This window comes from Spea bombifrons, chromosome 6 (genome assembly GCF_027358695.1).
Source record: "Spea bombifrons isolate aSpeBom1 chromosome 6, aSpeBom1.2.pri, whole genome shotgun sequence".
Classification (NCBI taxonomy): domain Eukaryota; kingdom Metazoa; phylum Chordata; class Amphibia; order Anura; family Pelobatidae; genus Spea; species Spea bombifrons.
Window position 1 is genome coordinate 36474336 of NC_071092.1, and position 24645 is coordinate 36498980.

Sequence of the window (24645 nt, forward strand, 5' to 3'; positions counted from 1 at the left end):
TAAGCATTTTTGCCGTGTCAGGTTTAACCCCTTAACGTCCATTGCCGGGTCAGGCACGTCATGCAAAACGGTCACTTAACGACCTATGACGTGCCTGACACGTCATCAGACTTAAACAAGCTTAGAAAGTGATCAACGATGTCGAGGCATTCAGCAACACCGAGATCGGCATGATGGGCCATGTCTGGCCCCTCCCCGGGGCGTCAACAGCCGCCATACATTGTATGGCGGCGGACGCCCGTTTTAAAAGCGTTTAGGAGGCGATCAACGATCACCTCCTAAACTTCAATGGTGTCGCTGGAATGCCTCGATCAGGAGGCATCCAGCGACACCAAACACTTACCTCTTGATGGACTGTGACCGCTCCGGAGAGCGGTCACAGCCGCAGCTGCACGCAGTCTTCACCATCCGCAAGATGGCGGCGGCCCGGGAAAAAAAATAATAAAGGTTTAAAAGTTGGCTAGACGGTCTCCAGACCCTCTAGAGAACTCTGGCTCCACTTGCAGGTTGAATACAGGTACTGCATTCAACCATACAAGTCAATGGAGCCCAGCTTTCTAATCACTATGTGATTAGTAAAATATTAAAAAAATAAATAAAAAAATAAAAAAAAAAAAGGAAAAAAAGAAAAAGCTTAAAAAAAACATGGTTACATTTAAAAATTATTATGCTTTAGAGGAACTATCCAGTTCCAGCAAAATGTAAAAAAAAAAAGTCCAAAAAGAGTAAAATAAATAAAATAAAAAAATAAAGTTTATTATTATGCGCAAGTGCTAAAATTAGCGCTGTATCTTCACAAAAATCCTGACGTGGAAAAATTTAAATAAAAGCATTTCAAATACCCAAGGGGTGTCTACTTTAAAAAAATGAATGGTTTGATGGGGTAAATTGGAGTGGCCGGGCTCAAAGATAGGGCATAGGCACAGACTGACCGAAATGGGGGGGAAAAAAAGCGCACTTCCAAAATGTGGCATTTTAACCTCAAACACCAGACAAACCCATACATGTGGGGTATGACTGAACTCGGGAGATGTTCCTGAACACATATTAGGGTGTTGTTTGATAGTGACGTATACCTGGAGCTATAAATTTATACCCAAAGTACAATTTGTGTGAAAAAAATACAAAAAAAAAATACTACCACAAAGTGTGGCAAAGGCTGGTGGTAGAATCTGATGCATGGAAAGGGTTAAATACTACCATTTTAAGTACCTTGGGGTGTCTAGTTTTTAAAAATATATGGTTTTATGAGGTACATTGTAGTGGCCGGGCTCAAAGATAGGGCATAGGCACAGACTGACCAAAATAGGGGAAAAAAAGCGCACTTCCCAAATGTGGCCTTTTAACCCCAAACAGAAGTCAAACCCATGCATGGGTGGTATCACTGTACTCGAGAGATGTTATTGAACACATATTAGGGTGTTGTTTGATAGTGACGTATACCTGGAGCTATAACTGTATACCCAAAGTACAATTTGTGTAAAAAAAATACCAAAAAAATACTAACACTAAGTGTGGCAAAGGCTGGTGGTAGAATCTCATAAATGGAAAGGGTTAAAATACTAGCATTTGAAATACCTTGGGGTGTCTAGTTTTCAAAGATATATGATTTGATGGGGTAAATTGCATTGGCCGGCTTCAAAGATACCCGAAATGGCACATGGGGGGAGGAATTACCAGATTTGGAAAAAATGGTTTTGAAATAGCAAAACGCTACCTGTACTTAATGCTCCATAACGTGCAGAAAAAAGCAAAAAAACATAAAAACATTGGGTATTTCTAAACTCAGGACAAATAGTAGAATATATTTAGTAGGTTTTTTCATTAGCTTTTTTGGATGAGTAAAAGATTTTTGGGGTAAAAGTCAGAAAATGTGTTTTTTTTTTTACATTTTTCATCATATTTTATTATTTTTTTTATGGGAAATTAGATAATATGATTAAAACAATGGTATCTGAAGAAAGCCCTTCTTGTCCTGAAAAAAACAACATATAATTTGTGTGGGTTCACTAAATGAGTGAAGAGAAAATTACATCTAAACACGAACACCGCAAAAGTGTTAAAACAGCCTCGGTCCCAATGGTACAAAAGGTAAAACACAGCCTGGTCCTTAAGGGGTTAAAAAGAGTTTGATGATTTTCAGGCAGATGTAAACATTACGGAATTGACCCTTTCAGTGCCAGGCAAATGAGCAGCACTTTGCAGTGCAGTGGAAAGTGACCCACTTTCTGTGTTTATCAGATTTAGCGATGGATCTGGTAACCCGCATTGTAAGTGTATGTTGGGTCATCTGCATTCGGAAGTCATAATGCTTAATTAAAAATAAGTTTTGGTTGCCAGTATGTGATTTTGCATGCACCAACTTATTAGCTATGTCACTTTATCCACTTAGACTGAATATTGAGCCTATATGGGCAGTTAGATTACCACTGGTGAGCCAGTAATACACATATAATGCAGCTTTGTATATAATTATAGATGTTTTACCTTTATTATGTCTCTACCCTTTCATCAACTTAAATTGTGGACAGCTACACTATCCCTCTCTCCTTTGTCATTGGTATCGGTCTCCGATCCGTACATGTCCGTCGGTGCCCTTAACTAGGATAGTGTCCCTTTTTGCCGCTGTAGCAATCTGTGCTAGTTACGGCGGCTTCCCTTATGTCACTGCCCCAGCTGTCTGTACTAGTCATATCTCTGGCCCTCGTAATCTGCTTGCTGGGGGAGCGGGCTGTTTACTCACATTGGGGACCCCATCTGTTAAATCCTCATGTAACCAGTTGGATGGTATTAGAGAACGAGCTATCCTGGGTAATCCTGCTCTTGCTCTGCTGTGGATACACAGGGATAACCTAGCGGCTGCTAATCAACTCTATTAGGAGGCAGGAGCTCAATCCGATTTGCCGTTCTGCATGCTGATTTTATTCTAGAAAAGAGAAAAGCACTGACTGAAAACGAGCTTGTGTTTAATGGTTGCAATGATGGGTTGCAAACCCTACCTAAACTTCTCCAGTGTTTAAGAGGTTAAGCCAGTTATGCTCTTCTTTGTTTTTTTTTTTTTTGCTGACAGCTCTTAATATGTAAAAGAAAAAGCTTCATATCATAGTGCATGTTCGGCATGGTGCGGGTGTTTGTTGTAGTGTTGTTGTGTAGTGTGCTTGTTGTCACCCTCCTGGTTCTGTGCTCTTCTGGCCCTGAGTATAATTCTGTTAATGGATGGGGGGGAGTTCCTTCTCTCCCAGACAAGCCTGTGCATATTCATTGCATGCTCAACAACGACTAACAAAGTCTCTAATCTCATTCTGCATGTTGGGCCAGTATAAGGTATCTCGTGCCTGCCTATAGCATGCTTCTTCACCAATGTGACTGGCATGTATACGTGTCAGCATCTCCGATCTTAATGATCTTGGAATGATGACCCTTGACCCTTTGTACAGTACGCCATCCTGAATGCCGATTTCATCTCGGAAAGTCCAGTATTCTCTCACAATTAATGGCACCTCTGCTTTTGAATCTGGCCAACCATAAAGAACAACAGACTTAAGTGCTTGCAAGCTCTCGTCGATTTCTGTGTGCTGTCTTATCTGAAGCAATCGTTGGTCTGTGACATTTAAATAGTCTGAATGATTAATCTGCGACAGGTCATCCAGGTGCAGCTGAACATTGCAAACTGTGTGTTGTGCACACTCAGGTGTAACACCCGCTGCTGTAGCTCTGCTAAGAGCGTCACTAATGTACATTTGAGGTCCAGGTTTATAGACAACATTTAGGCAATAGTTTTGTAATGTGAGCAACATGCTCTGTAAGCGTTTGGGTGCACACAAAAGTGGTTTCTTGAAGATTGATATCAGAGGCTTATGGTCAGTTTCTGCTGTGATCTTGTCACGACCATAGAGGTAGTGATGAAAGCGCTGGCAAGCAAACACAATACTCAGACATTCCTTTTCGATCTGTGCGTAGTTTTGCTCAGTAAGGGTCAGTGCCCTTGAAGCAAAAGCGATAGGCTGGTCAGCTTGCAATAGGCAACACCCAAGTCCACTTTTGCTTGCTTGAATAGTTACAGGTTTTGTAACGTCATAGTACTTCAGGACAGGCGTATCCGTGACCAAACGTTTGATCTCCTGCACCGCATTATCATGCTTAGGAAGCCAATGCCAAACTGCATCCTTGTCCAGAAGCCTTCTCAACGGCTCGCAAACCTCTGAGAGATGCGGCAGGAATTTTGCTAGGTAGGTAACAAACCCTATGAAGCGCTGCAGGGATTTCACATTCGCCGGCTGAGGCATATCCAGTATGGCTCTGATTTTTTCCGGGTCAGCCATGTGTCCATGGAAGTGGACCTCTTTGACCTTGAACTGCAGTTTTTTCACGCCAAGTTTTAGTTTCACCTGTCTACAACGATTCATCAGGTCAAGCAGTTTGCCATCATGATCTTGCTCTGCTTCCTCATCTGTATCCCCACAACCAACCACAAGGATGTCATCACCTATTGGTTCAATACCACTGAGTCCAGCCAATAGTTCATGTTGTTTTCGTTGAAACACCTCTGGTGCAAGGGATACTCCAAAAGGCAATTTGAGCCATCTTTTCCTCCCCCAGGGAGTCCAGAAGGTTGTCATGTAGCTACTTGCATTATCCAATTTACATTGTAAAAACGCATCCCGGGCATCAACAAGTGTGAACAGACGTGCCTTAGGCAGCTTGTACAAAACATCCTCAAGAGTTGGCATGATGTAGGGGGATCGCCTCAGTGCCAGATTCAAGAATTTGGGATCGATAAATATTCTTAGCTTATCAGGCTTCTTTACAATCACCATGTTACTTATCCAATCAGTTGGTTCAGTCACTGGTGCAATATGTCCATCAGCTTCATACTGGTCGAGTTGTGCCCTAACTGCCTGCTTAATGGCTACTGGCACATTGCGTGGTGCACATTGGACTGGAGGGACACTCACGTCAAGGTCAAAATGAACTTCCCCTGGTACAGATTCTACAGGTCCAGTAAAAACATCACTAAATTCCTGTAATAGAAGTTGTTTTGTCAAGGGCCCTTTGAATTGATTGTCCATCACGTTGAGCTCTGCAGGGAAGGAGAAATGTATCAGCCCTAGACGCTCACAGGTTGAGCCGGATAACAGTGGCTTTTGGCAGGCTTCCACAATTTCAAACTCTAGCTTGTGCCTTAGTCCACGTATGACACATTCAGTCTTGAAGAGTCCTAGAGATTTCATAAGGTCGCCTGAGTATAACATTAGTCTGGTGTCACTTGGCAGTAGACGTGCTTCTGGTGCTAACTTCATTTTGTCTCTCAAGCACATCACATCACATGTTGCTCCTGAATCAAGCTGGCAGGATTGGGGCTTAATATTTAAATTTAAAGTGACAAACCATTTCTTTCCTCTGGTTTGCACAGCGCCGATCAATTCACTGCTGTATATCATTTCAGCGGTGTGTGGTTCTTCCTTATATGCAGATGCATTCTCCATGGTGTGTAACTTTCCTATTGATGGCTGTCTTTTACTTGACAAATATACTTTAGCAAAATGATTTGTTCTGCCACAAGACCTACAAGACTTCCCATAAGCTGGACACTGCTCTTTGATTCTTTGATGCAGAGTCCCACAATATTTGCACGCTGTAGGGTCGGCAGCATTTGTGCTAAACGGGCGGCGTTGTTGCTGCGGTTTGCTTATGTGGTGTCGCTGCATTGCAATATTTATGCTGTCGGTCTGCTGTCTGTCCTGGTCCATAACTTTCATACGCCTGTCAGTGAGCTCCGCTGTACGACACGTTTCAATGGCTGTGTTTAAAGTTAAGTCACGTTCTCTTAGGAGACGCCTGCGTGTGCTCTCACTAGCTACCGAGAACAATTTTGTCCCTTATTAATTCATCCCTTAGTGTACCATATTCACAAGTTGCTGCCTTTTCTCTCAAGCGTGTAACAAAGTTATCAAGAGATTCTCCCTCTTCTTGTTTGCAGCATCCAAACACATATCTTTCATATATGACATTTTTAGCAGGTTTGAAATAAACTTCCAGTGCATCTAAAATTGCTGTAACATTCTCTTGCTGCCCTACTGTGAGGTTCAGATTGTGCTTATACACATGCCTACATTCACTGCCCATGATTCTCCTCAGAGTTTCTGCTTGCACTGCTGCAGATTTCTCATTCAACCCTGTAGCTAGGGAATAATCTTCAAATTCAGCTCTGAAAGTATCCCAATTGCTGCTCCAATCCCCACTGATTCTCATGCCCTCAGGGGGAGGTATGCAATTCATGGCTGCCATGTTTAAGCCTCTGAGCTCTCAAATGTCAGAAAATCCACAAAGAACAGTCTTAGGTTGTAATTCACAAACCTGTGCAGTATCCCAAAGCTGCTGTGCTCCAAACAAGAGGCTCAGTTCTGAATCTAGCCACTTCTGACACCATGTTTCATATGAAGAAATCAAGACACAGTAAGCTGTTGGTTTGAGGAATCATGTTGAACTGCATAACTGCATCCAGGTCAGAGGTTGGAACAGGAAACAGGAAGTACAAGACAATGCAATATTACCATAAACAAACAGTCACAGTATTTGCATAATAACTCCATAACAGTGGCATCTGGGGGGGAGTCCATCTCACAGCAGTCTACATCTTCAGAGTTCAAGGTCATTTAATGTGACATTGTTTTTATATTAACCATCAATTCTAGTAAGCGGCATGTCGGTTTTTGTATTTGCTCTTTCCCCTCCACCCTATGCAATCAGGGCCGGCCCGACAATGGAGCCGAGTGGGGCAACCACTCCAGGCGGCACTTTTGAAGGGGCGGCACTTTGCCGTCCCAAGCCCTTGGGAAGAGAAAGGGGCGCTGAGTGGTTTTCGCTTACCAAGTTGTCAGTACCCGCTCGACGCCCTTCTCTCGCTCCTCTGCGGCGAGTCTCCCTGTTCAGTCTCGGTGCCGGCTTGTAATGCTGAGTGTAGGAAGATTACCTAATTTCCGGCGCTCAGCATTACAAGCCGGCACCGAGACCGAACAGGGAGACTCGCTGCAGGACTGCTGAAAGGTAAGTACAAGGGGGGGGGTTAAGGGTAAATAATAGGGAGGGAGAGAAAGGGTAGATAATGGGGGGGGCGGCAGGGACGGAGTAAGCTGTTGGTCAGACATTCTGCACTGGAGCACTTTACAGATGCTGGCCATGGGAAGTGAATGCGCCTCCTGTAGAAATGGCTGTACCCTCTGATTCCCTAAATAAATTGGTGATTCATGTCCATGAAGCAGTATCCCTTTTGGTTACAATGGGTAGAATAATTACATTTTCTCTTAAATATCTTTCCATAGATTGTTGTTGAACCCCATCTAACAGACAAGGTCTAACCCTGACCGCAGGTGAGAGAGTAGGCTACCTGTGCTGATATGGGGGAATCCTGAACCTTCAGTTTATTATTAGATAATGATTAGGGTCTTTGGAAGCTGGAATGTGGGAAGCACCTGAATTAGAAGCAGTTTTACACATTTTCAGGACCAGAGCTTTAACTCCACTCCATACAACCAACTTTAAATGAAGCTGTAATCCCGTGCATTCTGCCCCATTCCTTGATGATTGTGTTTACCTGATGAAGGTCCAACACACCTAACATCTCTGAGAGCCGATCTATGTACCCAGCAATGTACACATTTTATACCAGCCACGGGGGTAACACTGCATCCGGAATATTCCATAGGCTGCTGGATTGTGACTGCAGCACCTGGGCACATCATTCATCATCAAACAAAACCTCATGTGAGACCAGACTGGCCGTATATATCATATAGCAAAGGAAAAGGGGGGTCAATCCGTTTGGGTCAAAATCATAGAGAAGCAGTCCTGTCACTTCACCCAAAATGCATCATTAACGGGGCTTGGAAAGAACACCCCGCACTCCTGCCTTCTGTTACTACAGAGATCCCCTATACAATGTATACGGTTGGTACTGATTCCATTAAACGAATCATTTTACACCCGTGGGGGTGTGATCTACGGCGTCCCCATCCCAGGTGAAGGCAAACCACGCCCACTTCTGTATTTACCTATGGCTTGAAAGACCCCAGGTGGCAACGCCCGTTCCGATCTGATTGGTTTGAGGGAGTGGCTACCCTGCGGACAGTGACGTCAGAGCGGCTCCTGCAGTGTGAATGAATCAACCTGCCTGAGTGTAAGCATCAGTCCGGTCGGGAAGTGCTGCAGCATCACCGACTAACCCGGGACAGCAGGAGCCAGGCCACAGCAGAGCCCCCGCCTCACAGAGCCTGACAGCGCACTTATGGCTGAGCTGGAGGAGCTGGCTCTCCCTGGGCACTAATACTCAGCAGAAAAGCCTTTTTTATTTCACATTTTTTTTGCAATATATATATAATTGTTCCCCAGCAGCGGCTCAGTAAAATGATGCAAAGCTCAGCACTCGCCACAGACGGTTCTGTCAAGGGGCTTCCAGAAATTCTTGGGCTGCCAATGCAACGTAAGGCATTTTATTCTTTCATTGATTTAATAATAAAGAAATGTGGCAGTATGGAGAGAGCCGGGATGGTGCAGGGAGGGAGATGCTCAGCACTGGGACCTGATGGGATGCGGATACAATCCATAGGGCTTCTGGGGTATATTACAGGAGGGGGCGAGGGGCAGATACCTAATCACCCCTGCCCTGCTGGTAGAAAGCTCGGGGTAGGTGCCCGCTCCCCTAAGCCCCTTATACTGATGGAGTTGGCCAAGATCTTAAAGTTTCACCTCTCACCTGATGCACAGATCGTCACTCCTAGGGTCCTCCTCAAACTTAGCTTAGCCTGTATCCTACCGGGAATTAACCAGTGAGCTTCACAACGGATGAAACATCTGGGATCAAATTATTATTACTATTATTATTATTATTATTATTATTAGGAGTAGTATTAGTATTACTATTATTTTACATATTTTTGTAAAATCACCTTATACACCTTCAGTAGTACTGCTCTGAAACTTGAAGTTGATTATAGCTGCTTTTTTTGTTAAACACAGAATATTCTGCCACAAATTGATAAAGAAAATGGTCATTTAGAGAAGTAGAGATTTATGGCTGGGTTCTTGTAGTTTATCTCAATAGATCAGATTGTCAGAGAGTGGGTTATTACACCGAATATTGTTCTAAAACACTTGGACTTGAAGACTATCTGGACATTCCTGCATTACTGATCCAGTTATATATTATATGTGTTGAGACTGACAGATAGATACACAATTTTGTGTGTACAGTTTTTGTGTTGTTTTTTGTTTTTCTTGATTTAATAAAAAAAAATATTTTCTTTTTTTTATGTAACAAGTTTGAAAGATAATGGACTATATATATATATATATATATATATATATATAAACACTCAAAATTCCTAGCAAAATATATCGCTGGTCTTAAAAATACATTATTTTTTGTCTGATGAAATGTATATACAGATGATTGATATAAACATAGAGAGAACGAGTTAAATCAGAACATTTGAGTCTTACTATGCCTATGTAAACTGTAAACGTTAAATCAGGAATGATTTTTAATGCAGAAATTATATTTAACCCTTTGAATGCTAGGCACGTGAGCCTTTCTTGTCTTTTTAAGGCACATCTGGAGCCCAAAGGATTAGTTTGTAAATTCGCCTCCAAGTGCCACGTTTTTACCAGATATTATTACTTTTATATTCGTTATTTTATAGCACCTCTGCTACTTTAATCAATTAACCCTTTGACCGTAATTGTAGATCTCTCCCATTTTAGCTTGTGTAGTAATAGCATGGTGACCACTAAAAACAGGCAATATTTTCCCTTCCCTGATCAGCCAGCTCTCCGTGCAGGCAGCTGGACGCATACATCATATAGCCCTGCCTGATCTTTATCCAGCACATGCTTCTATTTAGTCTATTCACTTATACATTTTCATTAAGTATATGTACTTAACTTGTTTCCTACTTTATTTGATATAAAATATATAATAAGATATAATAGCCACAGTTGTTTATTTACTTCCGTTTATCTCAAAATTTATAATTTTACATGTCTTCATTTTTTTCTTTACTTTATAACAACTATATCTTGGATAGATCCCCAATAGCAACCTGAGGGGCCCCTGCACTTTACTGGAGATTATACTTGTTTGGAGCTTGTGCTGGGAACCAATAACATGTTTGTTACACATTAATATTATTTTGCGTCATAGACATTGATGACAGAACTGTGTGTACTTCTAAATATATATTATATATCCAAGCTATTTATTTTTAATACATATGGTACGAATGATGCCCTTACAAAAAAATTACTGCAGTTTTTCTGAAGTAATACTGCAGTTTTTTGGACATGAAAAAACTGCAATACTGCACTTTTACTGCATTTGTACTTCACTGTACTGCAGTTATTTTTGTACGGAGGTACAAATGCAATAAAGCTGCAGTACTTTGAAGTACAACTGTAGGTTTGCAATAAAAAAAAAGTGCAGTAAATGTGCAGTAATACTGCAGTAAAAGTGCAGTATTGCAGTTTTTTCATGTCCAAAAAACTGCAGTATTACTTCAGAAACGTCTTGCATTAGTTGGTCGGACAGAAAGCTGTCCCGAGGTCATGGGAGTAGTTCAGCAAATGCCGCAGATCTCCCTTGTGGCCGTGGCTTTGCTTTTTTTTTATGACAATGAGTAAGTTGTCCCAAACCTGCAACAACGTGGCTGCACAGCACGCCTCGCTTAATGATGTATCACATATCTAGGAAGAAATATCACACAAAACCACAAATTACTGCACTAAGCCGGCCTTAAACCTGTTATTAGCAGAGACTCCGCTGAGTAGCAGAATCTTTTTTTATTCCCCAACGTTCTTCCATTTCTAATCGTTTTGCAATCTTTAAATTCAGCCGATGACGGTCCAACCTCACCTATATGTTGCCGGATTAACCCCTTCAGGACCGGGCTTTTGTTACTAAGGTTGCGCTAAAAGCCAGAAGCCGTTTTTGTGTTTTTGCTATGTCTTTCTTCAACTGGAATTTCTCTCTTATGAATTAGTGCACCCAAACAAATCATATATTGTTTTTTTTCAGCACAAGTAGGACTTTCATTTGAAACCATATTAAGCTGTGTAGTACATTGTTTTGTTTGAAATAAACGTCAAAAGGTGGGGGGGGGTGAAAAAAAATTTTTTTTTTTAGTTTTCAAATTTCGAATTTTCAGAAATTGGTTGACTGGGCCCATATCCCATTTGGGACGTTTTGGAAGCCCGCAGGGGTGATCTGGTATCCATCACAGTAGGACAAAGGAGCAGGAGAGCTGCTAATTCAGAGCCAGGTCCATGTCGGAGCCACGCTTTTTCCCAGAAGAGTCCAAGAACCTCATAACACTTGCAAGCAGGAGGTGCCCACGGTTAGAGGAAGGGCCAAGCTTCTTCTCCACACGTGAAGCTCTCACCTTCCCACATGGATGTATTCACTAACGGGTGTGTTTTGTAAGGTCGAAACGTTGCCCTTGTTGCTGAATTAAATACACGTCACGTTACTACTATTTGTGATAGTTATTAGCCTGGTCACAGGGCTGGTGTCACAGCGGTCTCTCAGTAGGACAGTCTTAGTGTGGTAACAGGGGTGGTGTCATTGTGGATATACCCCAGCAGTCTATTAGCCTGGGCACAGGGCTGGTGTATTTACCCCAGCGGTCTATTAGCCTGGGCAGAGGGCTGGTGTCACGGTGTATTTACCCCAGCAGTCTATTAGCCTGGGCACAGGGTTGGTGTCATGGTGTATTTACCCCAGCAGTCTATTAGTCTGGGCACAGGGCTGGTGTCATGGTGTATTTACCCCAGCAGTCTATTAGCCTGGGCACAGGGCTGGTGTATTTACCCCAGCGGTCTATTAGCCTGGGCACAGGGCTGGTGTCATGGTGTATTTACCCCAGCAGTCTATTAGCCTGGGCACAGGGCTGGTGTCATGGTGTATTTACCCCAGCAGTCTATTAGCCTGGGCACAGGGCTGGTGTCATGGTGTATTTACCCCAGCAGTCTATTAGCCTGGGTACAGGGCTGGTGTCACGGTGTATTTACCCCAGCAGTCTATTAGCCTGGGCACAGGGCTGGTGTATTTACCCCAGCGGTCTACTAGCCTGGGCACAGGGCTGGTGTCATGGTGTATTTACCCCAGCAGTTTATTAGCCTGGGCACAGGGCTGGTGTCACGGTGTATTTACCCCGGCGGTCTATTAGCCTGGGCACAGGGCTGGTGTATTTACCCCAGCGGTCTACTAGCCTGGGCACAGGGCTGGTGTCATGGTGTATTTACCCCAGCAGTCTATTAGCCTGGGCACAGGGCTGGTGTATTTACCCCAGCAGTCTATTAGCCTGGGCACAGGGCTGGTGTCATGGTGTATTTACCCCAGCAGTCTATTAGCCTGGGCACAGGGCTGGTGTATTTACCCCAGTGGTCTATTAGCCTGGGCACAGGGCTGGTGTATTTACCCCAGCAGTCTATTAGCCTGGGCACAGGGCTGGTGTCATGGTGTATTTACCCCAGCAGTCTATTGGCCTGGGCACAGGGCTGGTGTATTTACCCCAGCGGTCTCTCAGTAGGACAGTCTAGCGGTGTTGTCACAGGAGCGATGATGATGTCACAATGTAGGGACGCCAAGCGGTGCTTCGTTTACCGTTTTGGGTTCACAGTCTGTTTCTTCCTCGCAGTGTTTACAGGGCGGATCTCAGACTCTTCACCCCCGGTGATTTCTTCCCGGCCCGGTGTCCTGAATGATGCCGGGCCCGGGATGCTGGAGCGTGTCCGTAGCGGCAGTGTTCATTCTCGCGGTCGCGGTGTCCCAGGTTCGGGGCGGTCTCTATTCCCCGGATGAGCCATTGGTGTCCCTGGCCGGGGCGACCCGTTCTCTCCTGCTCGGGTCCAACAGCTCCTGGCTCGCCGAGTTTTATGCTTCCTGGTGCGGACACTGCGCGGCGTTCAGACCGACCTGGAGTGCGCTGGCTCGGGATGTGCAAGGTGAGCAGCCGGCCGTGGAAATGATCCTCCATATACCTATGACCCTTTGACCTTTTTCCCCAAACAATTAGTGTATATTTTCTAAAAGGTACCTGTGTTTATTTTTCATAGATTGGAGACCGGCAGTATACCTGGCTGTACTAGACTGTGCAGAGGAGTCAAACAGGGATACCTGTAACGAATTTGGGGTTACTGGGTACCCCACAGTTCAGGTAATGTTCTATAACGTGGCGGTTCATTTTTGTTCTGTCCTTTCATTATATACAGCTGTTCGTTTGTTTCTCAGTATTCTTTATTTTCACTGTGCCTCCCTATATGTTCTTTTGAGAACCATGCTCTGTCTCGTCTGCCTGCCTGTCCCGTCTGTCTGTCCCATCCCATCTGTCTGTCCCATCCCGTCTGTCTGTCTGTCCGTCCGTCCCGTCTGTCCCTCGACATTCTTATACAATCTGTGCAAATCAGTAAATGTCTTGTTTATTTTTCCAGTTCTTTAAAGCGTTTGCAGGAAGTCCTTCGGAGGGTGTACGAGTTCCAGGTATGGTAACTAAATCCTTTCCCCAGTTATTTTCTGAATGTCTGTACAATCTTGCTTTGTTTATCTTATGGGGGAGAAAATGTCTTTCATTATATCCTTTTCCTCTGGATTGCTACCAAGTCTGTCTCCGTGTCTAATACTCTTTTGTTGTTTGTCGCTCTACTTTATATGATCTGTTTATTATAAGAATTATCTTAAATAGTCACAGTTAATCCTACCAAAAATACATATTGTTTCAGTAAAAGAAGCAAGTTTTTAGGCACATCCCAAGTTTTTGAGTTCAATTGAATCGGCAGTTTCCCTGAAGGAGCTCTGTACCCGATCTGTACATACAGATGGTGTGGAGCATACAGGGCAGCCTACACGGTGCAAATGGCTTTACAAATCAAAGAGAAATGAATTGGGAATATGTCCGAACCGGCCCCTATGCATGCTATTATCATAAAGCTTCACATGCAAATGGATTGCTGTCCTGAAGAATACCTGATCAGGATTTAGCACCACTTGGTGATCTCCCAAAAGGGGATGTATCCAGCAAATTTACAGCCTTTTACCCCCTTGATTTACGAGGTGTCACACACTTATTTAGCATTCTGCTGTATAGATAGTTTTGATTCACGTTGTTACCCTGCTTAGGTGACAAAATCCCTTCATTAGATTTCCTTCGAGAAAACCTTTGCAGAGTGCTGTAGGTTTCAAAACACCCTTTTTTTCATATGTGCCCATTTTTGAGACACCTTACACTACTTGTACATTAGATTTAATTTATAATATATATATATATATATATATATATATATATATATATAATGTGTGTGTGGAAAAATGCTGTAAAGAAAGAGCTTGTAAAAATGTGCGTTAATATGGGAGCACCGCAGCATCTCTTTAGAACAATACTGCTCTAAGCAACCTGAGACTTCTCTGTATTTGTTTCTCTTTCTATTAATCCCCTTCTGGTATTTATTTCTTGGCATGGCTGTTGGTTTTTTCTGTTACCTTGTTTTTCGTGATGGTAAACGCGGGTAAAGTGTACTAACGATCGTACGGTCAGACTGCGTACCTCGTTTCACTGAATCCGGTTTGTTTCATGTCCACTCTCCTCAGCTTCGTCTGTACAAGAAATCAGACAGCACATCATCGATAGACTGGAAGAGCAGAAGGAGTCCCCACCACCAGCGTGTCCTCCTTTGGAACCAATCAGGTAATGTAAGGATAGGTTACACTGTAACTATAACTGTTTCCAAGTCAGGAGAGAGCGTTTAATATGTCTCTCCGCCTGCCACTGTGCAACCGTCTGGTACTTGTGGTTAATCAGAAACCCTAAATCAGACAAGTGTCGCGTTCTCTAAACATGTGGTGCGGACCTTCGATGAATGCAATGTGTGATTGAGTGATCTCTTTCAGCGCCCCCAAGTTGGAGCAGTTCTTCGCAAACAACAATGAGACTTATCTGGCTGTGATATTTGAGGATGCGAAGATGTACATGGGTAGAGAGGTAAGGAATATATATCTATATATATCTCTATAACCGAAATGTCTCATACTTCTCAAGCCTTTAAAGAGCCTTCAGTAACTTTTTCTACTAATCTCCATAATTTAGAGATGTCAAATGTTTATGGATGATGCTCTAAAGATTAAAGCTAGTGAAAAGATTTCATAACATGAAACCTCAAGCTATATTAGTATTTTTGAAACACCTTGTCTACTCTGGACAATTATTAACATGGAAACAATTGGAGCTGTTCAGGTAGAACAAGAGCTCTACTCTTTTATTGTTATTATATTACGGTGTATGGGTGTCATTCCATTAGTAGGAAATTAATATTGGTGAATGGTTGCAGATTGAAATTGACACTGAAAGTAAAAAAAAAAGAAATTACTTGCAAATAAATGATTACAGTCCACGTTTTTTTTACAATTATGTGCCAGATTTCTGCCTTAGACTCTTTATTAATGGCTGCATGATATGGACATGCCCCGAAGCTGTAATTCCCTAACTAGAAGACAAATCTATCGTTTTTCGGTAGTCTGGGGATTTAGCTAAACACATAAATATGCAAGCGTGCATGAAAAAATAAACTATATTCTCTGCTTTCAAAATAATATTTATTTTTATATGGTCACTTTGGGTTCAACATGCCAAATTTACCAAAAAGATTTAGAAAAAGTGGTATATGCTTTTAAATGATTGTACTTTATTGACAAAAATAACGGCATATAACAAAATTCAAAAATCAGAAAGCGTAGCCTAATTTCTAGAAGAATACTCCTTCTTGGGTTAAACAAAGTAAAAGTAAAGATATTTGCGCAGGGAAGGGTAGTGTGTACATTCCGCTGAGAACCTGCCTTTGCTATATGCATGCTCCTGTTCAGAGCCGGCCTTAAGTGTTCTGACGCCCTGCGCGGACTACTCCTCTGGCGCCCTCCCTCTGGCCCTTCTCACTGCCTCCTCCCCTGTCCCTTCTCACTTCCTCCCCCCCCCTGCCCCTTCTCACTGCCCCCCCTCACTGCCCCCTCCCTCTGCCCCTTCTCCCTATCCTTACTTACCTCGTTGCCGGAGTCCTACAGTGGAAGCAGGAGGCGTCCGTCTTCCCGATCTGCCGCGGGGTGCGCTTCACAGCTGAGCGCTGGAAAAATTCCACGACGGAGTCACGGAGAGTGAGGGGCGCCGAGCGGTCGCTGAAAACTTCACGAGCAACCGCTCGGCGCCCCTGCCCGGGACTTAAATTGAAACATCGGTTTTTTTGTTTGTTTTAACTTTATTTAACATCCTCCATGTTAAATAAAGTTAAAACTACTTTATTTAATATGGAGGATGTTAAATAAAGTTAAAAAAAAACAAAAAAAAAAACCAAAAAAACGATGCTTTAATTTAAGTCCCGGGCAGGCGCCCCTGTTGCCATGGCGCCCTGTGCGGCCACACAAGTCGCACACTCCTAAGGCCGGCCCTGCTCCTGTTCATGACCCATATTTATATTTGTTCACTATGCTTTCATACTAGCAGCGGTATAGGTTAATTTTGACTGTAGATCCTATTATCCTAAGCCAGCCGCAGACGGTGCGGATCTCAAACAGCTGTAGAGCGTTTGGCTGGCAGTGAATCACAGAGCCCGTAGCTGGGGTTGATGTAAAGTACTGTTGGGTTTAATACGCTAACCTCCTGGGTGCAGGCTAATTGAAACCACGCGAGAACCCATTGATCTACGAGCAGCTTGTTTCCAGCTAATGTTTATTGAAAGGAATCGTTTGCGAGTCTGAGCTCCCCGATCTGTCATTACAGGTGGCTCTGGATATGGTTCAGTACGAAGGTGTCTCGGTACGCAGGGTAGTTAAAGACCAAACTGACTTGGTGGAGAAGTTCAACGTATCTTCATTCCCCGCTGGTTTTTTGATTTCTAAGAACGGATCTACCAGCAGAATTAACCTGTGAGTATTCTCCTGCCTTGGTTGTTTTTTTCCCCTCTTATCTCTGTTTTAAGTAGTTTGTTCTTGACCTTTTCTGGGTCTCTCTGTTAGTGGGGAAGAGACTCGCTCGGCGTATACCAAATTCCTGCGTTCACTACCCGGAGTGCAGAGGGGAAAACACGCTCTCATCGGATGGTCGGAGACATCTCTCGTAGCTACTGAATCACCGAAGAGACAGGCCGACAGGTAAAGGAAATCCTCTTTATCTCACTTAGGTCCTCTGTCTAGTATTTCTTATCTAATACCTGCTTTACCTGTTGTTCTTGTAACCCCCAGCATATTTTTTTAATATTTTCATGCTCTGTGTACTAAGCATTCATTTTTTCTGAATGCCGACCTGAACCGCCATATTCTGGAGTTTTCCAGGATACTTATATCTTTTCCATACTTTTTTCTAGCGCCAAGGTGTACATGGCAGATCTTGAGTCGGCTCTTCACTATTCCTTGAGGGTGGAGGTTGCTCGATTCGCGACCTTGGATGGGGAGCGACTTAAGGCTCTCTCCAATTTCATCAATGTGCTGAGAAAGGTAAGTGGATGTTGTTTAAACATTAAACATGTTGCTCAATTGCTAATGGAATTAGCAGCTCAATGCATATTAAAACAGCAAGATTTCCCCAAGAGTTTCACGATGCATTACAATGCCCGTTCTTGCAGGAGAAATTGCCTGTGGTTGGTCTGTCTGGATGCAAACCACAGTTTAGTGAATACGTCCTTCTGCGTTTTAGAAGCTGCGGGATATTTTGCTCAGGGCTGTTTGGTTATCCTGTAGACCTTTAGAGGGTTGACATGGTTCTAGGTGGAGCAGTTAGATAAGTGTATTGATTTAAGGTGTGTGTTTTTCAGAGTATGTACTTTGGTGTATCGCACAGTATTCAATTATTCTAGAAATCTGGGTTCTGAAAAAGCGTTTCCCTATAATTTCTTGCTTTCATTTTAAGAAATGTTCATAAAATTGCTTTGTTAAAAACCCTTTGTTGACTCTAAAATCGCACCTCTCCTCAAATGAATCGTATACCAGCATTTATATAAATTAAAAACATATATATTCCAAAAGCTAACATCTAACCCTTTGCTTGTTGGTGAATTCCGTATCTTACTGTAAGGAATTGTTTTCTCGAGTACGTGTTTTGCTGAACGTGGCACCTACGCTGGTAAAAATGACACCGTCTTACGAAGTACACTTCACTTCATAGCAATGTTTAGGATAACCCGGTCTAAGTATGTTTAAATGTGTCAAGCAAGTGTTAAATTCCTGTATCCTGCGATGAGGGCGCATCTTTCAATGGGTAAACCGAGTGACTGATGTGGATCCCTGGTATTAGCCGCAGCCATGAGAATTTCTTGTAGTGGCCACCGGAGGGCAGTGTTTTACTGTATGTTCTCAAAAACATTTTTCTTCCCCAAAAATACACAATTTCTGATATGAGACGCAATCTGGGGAAAACACATTATATCGCATGCCTGCAACTGGATTAAAGATTGGAAACCCAACATAAAAAACTTTACACATCAGCCTTCAAGCAATGCAGAGTGCCATGGTGCTTTATACCTAGTAAAGAATAATGAGATAGTTAGATGAGAATTGTTTTGTGATGTGCTGCAATCCCTTTTACCGTTGTGCAGTGTTTTTCTCTCTTGGGTTGTGGTGGGTAGCTGGAAGACTCGATGAAAATAGTTTATTGCCCTTATGAGAAGTCAATGAACGCGCCTGAAAACGCTAGATGTCGTGTTTTTGTTTAGAAATGTTTTAGTGGTATGTGGAACAAAGTTCTGGGGCGATAGTGTACACTTCTTCCTCTCAACACCGATCACCTAATGTGTGACTCACAATACACACAACACTTGTTTGACGAGATATTAAGGTAAAGAAAGGCTTTGGTGGAGTTGGTTCCCTGGCTTTCTGTAACTATATACTCCCTGTTTGTTATGAGACGTTATGTTTTATGAATTTTCTTTTTTCCAGTACTTCCCTGCCCGTCCGTATCTGCGTACATTACTGAACTCTGCTAATTCCTGGCTGCGCGCCCGCGCTAAAACCAAAGTCTCATACAAGGATTTTGAGGATGTTCTCAACAACAAAAATCAGGTAAGAACCCCAAATTCTTCTGACCTGTAATTTACATTGAGCTATAATAATTTTCTAGCCACTTACAAATGTTTCTCCATCCCAAGGCCCAGAAAGCTGTTCTGTCATCGGATGTGCGCTATGTTGGGTGTCAGGGTTCCAAGCCCCAATTCCGTGGCTTTCCGTGTTCCCTCTGGACCCTTTTCCACGTTCTAACAGTCCAGGCATCTGAAGTAGCAACCCTGGGAAGAATTAGACCCGGTAAGTGCAGCCAGAACACCTTCTCATAGCATTCTTAATCCAGTTTATTCATATATATTTGACAGATAACACATTTTTTTTGTTACCCCTAAAATATTTTTTGGGTCACTCACCTTTCAAGGAACCTGAACGTGAGAATGTATAACGCGGTTAGATGTCCCATCACCATATATTTTATGTATTTCATAAACGGGACACCATTTTTTTTAGAGAAAAATAACCCTTTCCTATTGAAATCTACAGTTTTTAACTTGTTTATGTTTTTTATACAGTGTGTTATGCATTCATATCTGATTAATTGCATTTTAGTTGCTTGTCCAAAGCTAAATTCCTGGGAGATTTTTTTATCCCAATATAATTGCTGGAACCAAATATATTTCTCAAAGATATGTCTTCTGTTTTGGAGACAAAGTCATAGAATGCCACATTTAGGGTGTAATGTTAGAAAATGTTTAAGTAACAGGGTGGTGAAGAAGTGTAATGTGGTAGACGTTAATACATTGGGAATATTTAAAGCGTGCATGGGATGGGGAATAAAACGTGAGCTAGGAATATCATGACTGTTGTAGCTTCGATTCTCCGGGCTAGGCTTAACTCCCCATTCAAACCCCCCAATAAAGACACCACACCATAAATATGGATGAGAAAAGGCCACAGCCAATTTTATTTATTAGAGTCATTGTCACGCCAAAACCTGAAACAATAAACATAGGTGCGTTAACAAGGACAATGACTCAAACACCAACATGTAAATATATACAATAAACACCCAAGCTTGCCAAGCAATCCAGGTACCATAACCAAATGCCACTTAAGGAAGGGACATACCGAGATGCCCCCACCCTGACCTGAGGTTCCAGCACTGACAGCCAAGAACCTCCCACCAGATGTTACCAACCATTCACTTACCACCACATTAACCCCCTGGATACCTGGCAAGCTGCCGCCCCACAGACTGTGACAAACGACACAAACCTACAAACAAAAGAAAAAAGGGAGGGAGGGTGGGACACACAACCAGGTAAGCTAACCACAAGAATGGTTCCTGAGCCCGGGAAAGCAGCCACTTATATAATCTACCCCCAACTCCACCCCCAAAATTCCCGCCAAAAAGCCTACCCCTCCTCCGCACAACAGTCAAGGCCCACTATAGCCCATGCTGGCCCCCCCGTGGGCATCAATAACGTGGGCCATATAGTTCCTCTCTGCTTTAAAATTCTACATTTCTTTATAAATGTTCATAAAAAGAGCATTTCAGGGAAGGTTTAATGTCCCGGACAGCCTCACCAAAGGAGAATGTATATTAATGTACTTTAAAATGTAAAAAAATGACCTTAAAGAGAAGCTGCAGCAAGAAAGTTCTCACTTTTGGAAATCAATGGGCACAATTTCTACACATTCTTATGGGGACCGCCAGTTATAATATTCACCAAGCCAGAACTGGAGCTGACTGGCGGTAAATAAATCATGTGTCGGGGGATATGTTCAGCCAAACACGTGTCCTCAATGGCAAATAGCTGGGATGGGCAAAGGGAGACTTCTCAGTTCTATGAACAGGTCAAAAGTTTCTGATCAGTAAATCTATCCGTCTTCTGTCGGACTCGTTCTTCGAGGATCATTTGTTTATGCCGCCGTTCCGATTCCACGCAAAGCGCATTATTGCGCTGCGGATCCTTAACGTTTATTGAACCGCTCCGTTTTGCCCTGCTCGGTGATCGATGTACATTAAGTATTCCTTTAAAACCTCCAATGTGATTTAACGCAGATGTAAAAATCAAAAGAAAACGATCAACTTTAAAAAGGATTTCGGGTTTAAGTGGCTGCTACCAGCCGTAAAGTATTTAGACAAAAATATAATCCTAAAATGGACAACCTATTCCAGAACAATTTTCTATGCTTAATGCCATTAAAAAGGATCTTTTTAAATGAAATGATGTAATTATCTTCTGGCTTAGTAGAATGAATTGCATTTGATTACATATATTACCCCGATTTCTTTACCTAATGCAAACCATTATAATTACATTGCTGCTGACTCTCTTATTCATAGTCTGCTAATACTGGTAACACGTTTTATATGGAAGAATAAAGGAAGGAAAACGGCATGCCATATTTTTTTGGAATATATAAAAATATTTCAATTGGATATTAGATTAGGAAAGAATATATATATATATATATATATATATATATATATATATATTTTTTTTTTTACGGAAAGTCTTATATGAAGATAACCGGACTCTGCTTACTGCTTACTCTGCAATGTATATTAAATACATTGCAGAGTAAGCAGTAAGCAGAGTCCGGTTATCTTATTGTATTGGCTTTAATTTTAAGACAGCAGCTGTCGTCCACACGTCTTGCAAGTTACTTTGCTGGCAAATGTATAGGTAAAAAAAGTTAGTTGTATCAAGGCTTTAGCTATATGTGTTTGTCGGTAGGCACCCACAATCCCCTCTGCAGTGTAAGCAGTTGCCGGCGTTATATACTTTTGATAGATCAGAAAGAATTGTGGCTAAAAGCTGATCGTCATCCTAAAACTTTAGACGAGCTTGATCTATACATTTGCTTGGAGTTCAATTAGCAGAGAGTACAGATTCATTTAAATGTGTTGCTTGCAGTGGATCACGAGTGGCTTCATTGTTTCTAGAACATTTTCATTACTTTTTAAAATGTCAACGAATCGCTATGATTTTTAAAATGTGGCCCAATTGGAATCAGGCTGCACATCTGCCCTAAAAGTCTTGTGCTTAGATTTGGCGGGTAGGAGACAGCTCCGCTTTAATTGTTCGATCATTTTAAATATTTGACATTTTATTTAAAGACTCAGTTGCAGTTTTTGGTTAGCTTGATTTCGTGGATTCCTATATTCTTAGTACACCATTTCACTGCCAGTGGCTGCGTAAGCATATAGTAATTGGAATGTGATTCATGTATCGCCTCTCATGCGTTTTTCTTCTGTGTTTGCAGCTCCCAGTGAGGTCCTGTTAGCGATGCGTGGCTACGTCCAGCATTTCTTCGGCTGCAGAGAATGCGCCCAGCATTTTGAACGTATGGCCCAAGAGTCCATGCGCAACGTCCGCTCTTTGGATGAAGCCATCGTGTGGCTGTGGGAAAGACACAACCGTGTGAATAAGAGATTGGCAGGTGAGGGAGAACGCGCTCTGTTTCACATCCCGATTGCTGTTCCATATCCGGTGGGATTAAGAATTTAGCAGTTCTTTATGTGAAATCTTCTTTTTTCAGTGGTGTTGCTTAAAGCTTGCTTGTCTAATTTCCAAAATCTTACACTTTATAGTTCAGGACACCAAATAAACATATAAACAGCTAAACAGATTCGGTATGAGTTAGAAACCCATATTTCATGTATACACTGGATCTGGAAAATTAAGCAATTTAAGTTTTTTCCCTTTTACACCCAGAGTTATTTTATTCTTGTTATAGAAAAATTTTAAAAACTTTTTTAACGCTCATAATTTTTTGTATAATTTATTTTTACATTGTGGTATTCTCATATATATCACTAATAGAATAATCACAGGTTTTTTTTACCCTTAAATAGCTTTTTGGGGGAAATGTCCTTCTTCGCCTTTAAAGGACAAGTTATTGATACCATTTTATTTTTCTTTGAAAATTATTTGTTATTATAGCGCCACCTACTGACCCCTGACCATTATGACCACAAAAGGCCTATCTACGTTAACTTATTACTGCATCTGTAGGAATATTCAAATAATTTATGGGGTTTATATTTTTTTTTAATTCTGTCATTCGTTGATGACTTTTAAATGGTCTTAAATAACAACATTTTTCTAATTAGCACTTATAAAAGTTTATACATTTCTATAATTATACTTGTATTTCATTGAGGACAAATAAGAACCCCTGGACTTGTTGATAGCAAAATTCTAGTAACCTTTATTTAACTTCTCAACCCTTTCTGGTTGTTATCAAGCATCGACTCCATCTAAAACTGAAGCCTATATATATATAACATTTTTATATTATTGTGTCTTTGGATCGATGCTTGAAACAGAGTTATAATAAACAATTACTTTGTTGTAATGCGGTAACAAGAGTTTTAGAAATGCTTGGCTTGCTAAATAATAGGTTGTGTTTGCTTGTGACTGCTCACCCATCTCTATCTGTTTCAAAGGTGCACAGAGTGAAGATCCAGCCTTTCCGAAGGTGCAGTGGCCTACTGCAGCGCTTTGCCCGCTCTGCCAATCCAAAGCAGATATGTCCTGGAACCTCCCCAGCGTTCTAGATTTCCTGAAAGCTCATTTTGGCAAAAAAAATCTAGCAGATGAGTATCTGGAAGATGAGGAAGTGCTGCTGGAAAAACAGAAAAAGGCACACAATGCAACCCAAAAAAGGGATAAGAGAGATGTTACGGATGAGGAGAAGAAGTCTGAAATAATCCAGAACCGTGATGACACCGAGAACACACGTGATGATCCGAGAGAAGATGACGATGAAGAAAAGAGCGATGCATATGACAAAAACTCATATGGACCTAATATGTTTCTAAGCAGATCTCTTAAGGACTCCAGCCTGCACAAGGGAAACCATGCTCTACATCCAAAAACCCTTGTAGAACCTCGTGATGCAGAGTTCGATGAAGCTGCTGTGAGAGATCGGTTACTAAAGAGAGGAGTAGACGCCAATTACCTTATTGGTGTGGTGGTGGAGCGTGGGGAGGTGAATAGGAAAGGCCGTTGGGTGAAGATGCTGGAGGTTGGCTTCTCTCGTTTGGACATCAGCCTGTGCGTGGTTCTCTATTTCCTTTCCAGCATGTGTCTACTTGCCATGTACCTTTACATGAGTCTCAGGACACGCTGCCCCCGACAACGGTGCTCATATCTGCCAGTGTGAAGTGGACTTTCTCCAACCAGAACAATACAATCTGTTCTGTATTTTGGAGAGAGAACTGTTACATGTTTTTAAAGTGCCTTTAAACCCATTGGATTTCTATGCTATCATGGGTTGTCCATCCTAGGCCCAAATAGATGTTTTACTAGTTGTGTCAGCTTAACTGATACCTTAAAGTTTAATAAATAGTTGTTAAGTTGTTTCTGTGTTTTTATTATTCGTGGTTTGCGTCGTTATTGACATACGTATCAATTTGTTTGAATAACTGGTTCTTAAGGTTAAACTTTGACAGCTGAATTTCGTTGATCAATTTTTTTATTCCCTTGACATTTTTCTCATAATTTGATCCACATAGCATACACAAAGCCTTATATGCATAAGTAGTTTTACAGAAAATAGTATTTGTGCTTACAGGGCTACATGCAAAGGACCCAAGGAATGCAGAG

The 24645-nt window shown here is 42.1% G+C and overlaps 1 protein-coding gene across 1 annotated transcript; it reads left to right on the forward strand.

The window, feature by feature from the left end:
• The first annotated feature begins 12755 nt into the window (after positions 1 to 12755).
• LOC128500941 (sulfhydryl oxidase 1-like) lies at positions 12756 to 24399 on the forward strand. The gene is made up of 12 exons (XM_053470314.1): positions 12756 to 12996; positions 13108 to 13208; positions 13483 to 13531; positions 14636 to 14732; positions 14936 to 15026; positions 16812 to 16957; positions 17048 to 17182; positions 17395 to 17524; positions 18962 to 19084; positions 19171 to 19324; positions 22298 to 22474; positions 23484 to 24399. The coding sequence occupies exons 1-12, from the start codon at positions 12756 to 12758 to the stop codon at positions 24200 to 24202; spliced, it is 2163 nt and encodes a 720-aa protein (XP_053326289.1). The 3' UTR covers positions 24203 to 24399.
• Positions 24400 to 24645: the final 246 nt, after the last annotated feature.

What these genes read in the sequence shown, in the direction of transcription:
- LOC128500941 (XM_053470314.1), top strand. Translation starts at nt 12,756, where the DNA reads ATGCCGGGCCCGGGATGCTGGAGCGTGTCCGTAGCGGCAGTGTTCATT. An exon ending in CCTGGGAAGAATTAGACCCG is followed by an intron (nt 19,325 to 22,297) that starts GTAAGTGCAGCC and finishes CTGTGTTTGCAG; the next exon opens with CTCCCAGTGAGGTCCTGTTA. An exon ending in TGTGAATAAGAGATTGGCAG is followed by an intron (nt 22,475 to 23,483) that starts GTGAGGGAGAAC and finishes TCTGTTTCAAAG; the next exon opens with GTGCACAGAGTGAAGATCCA.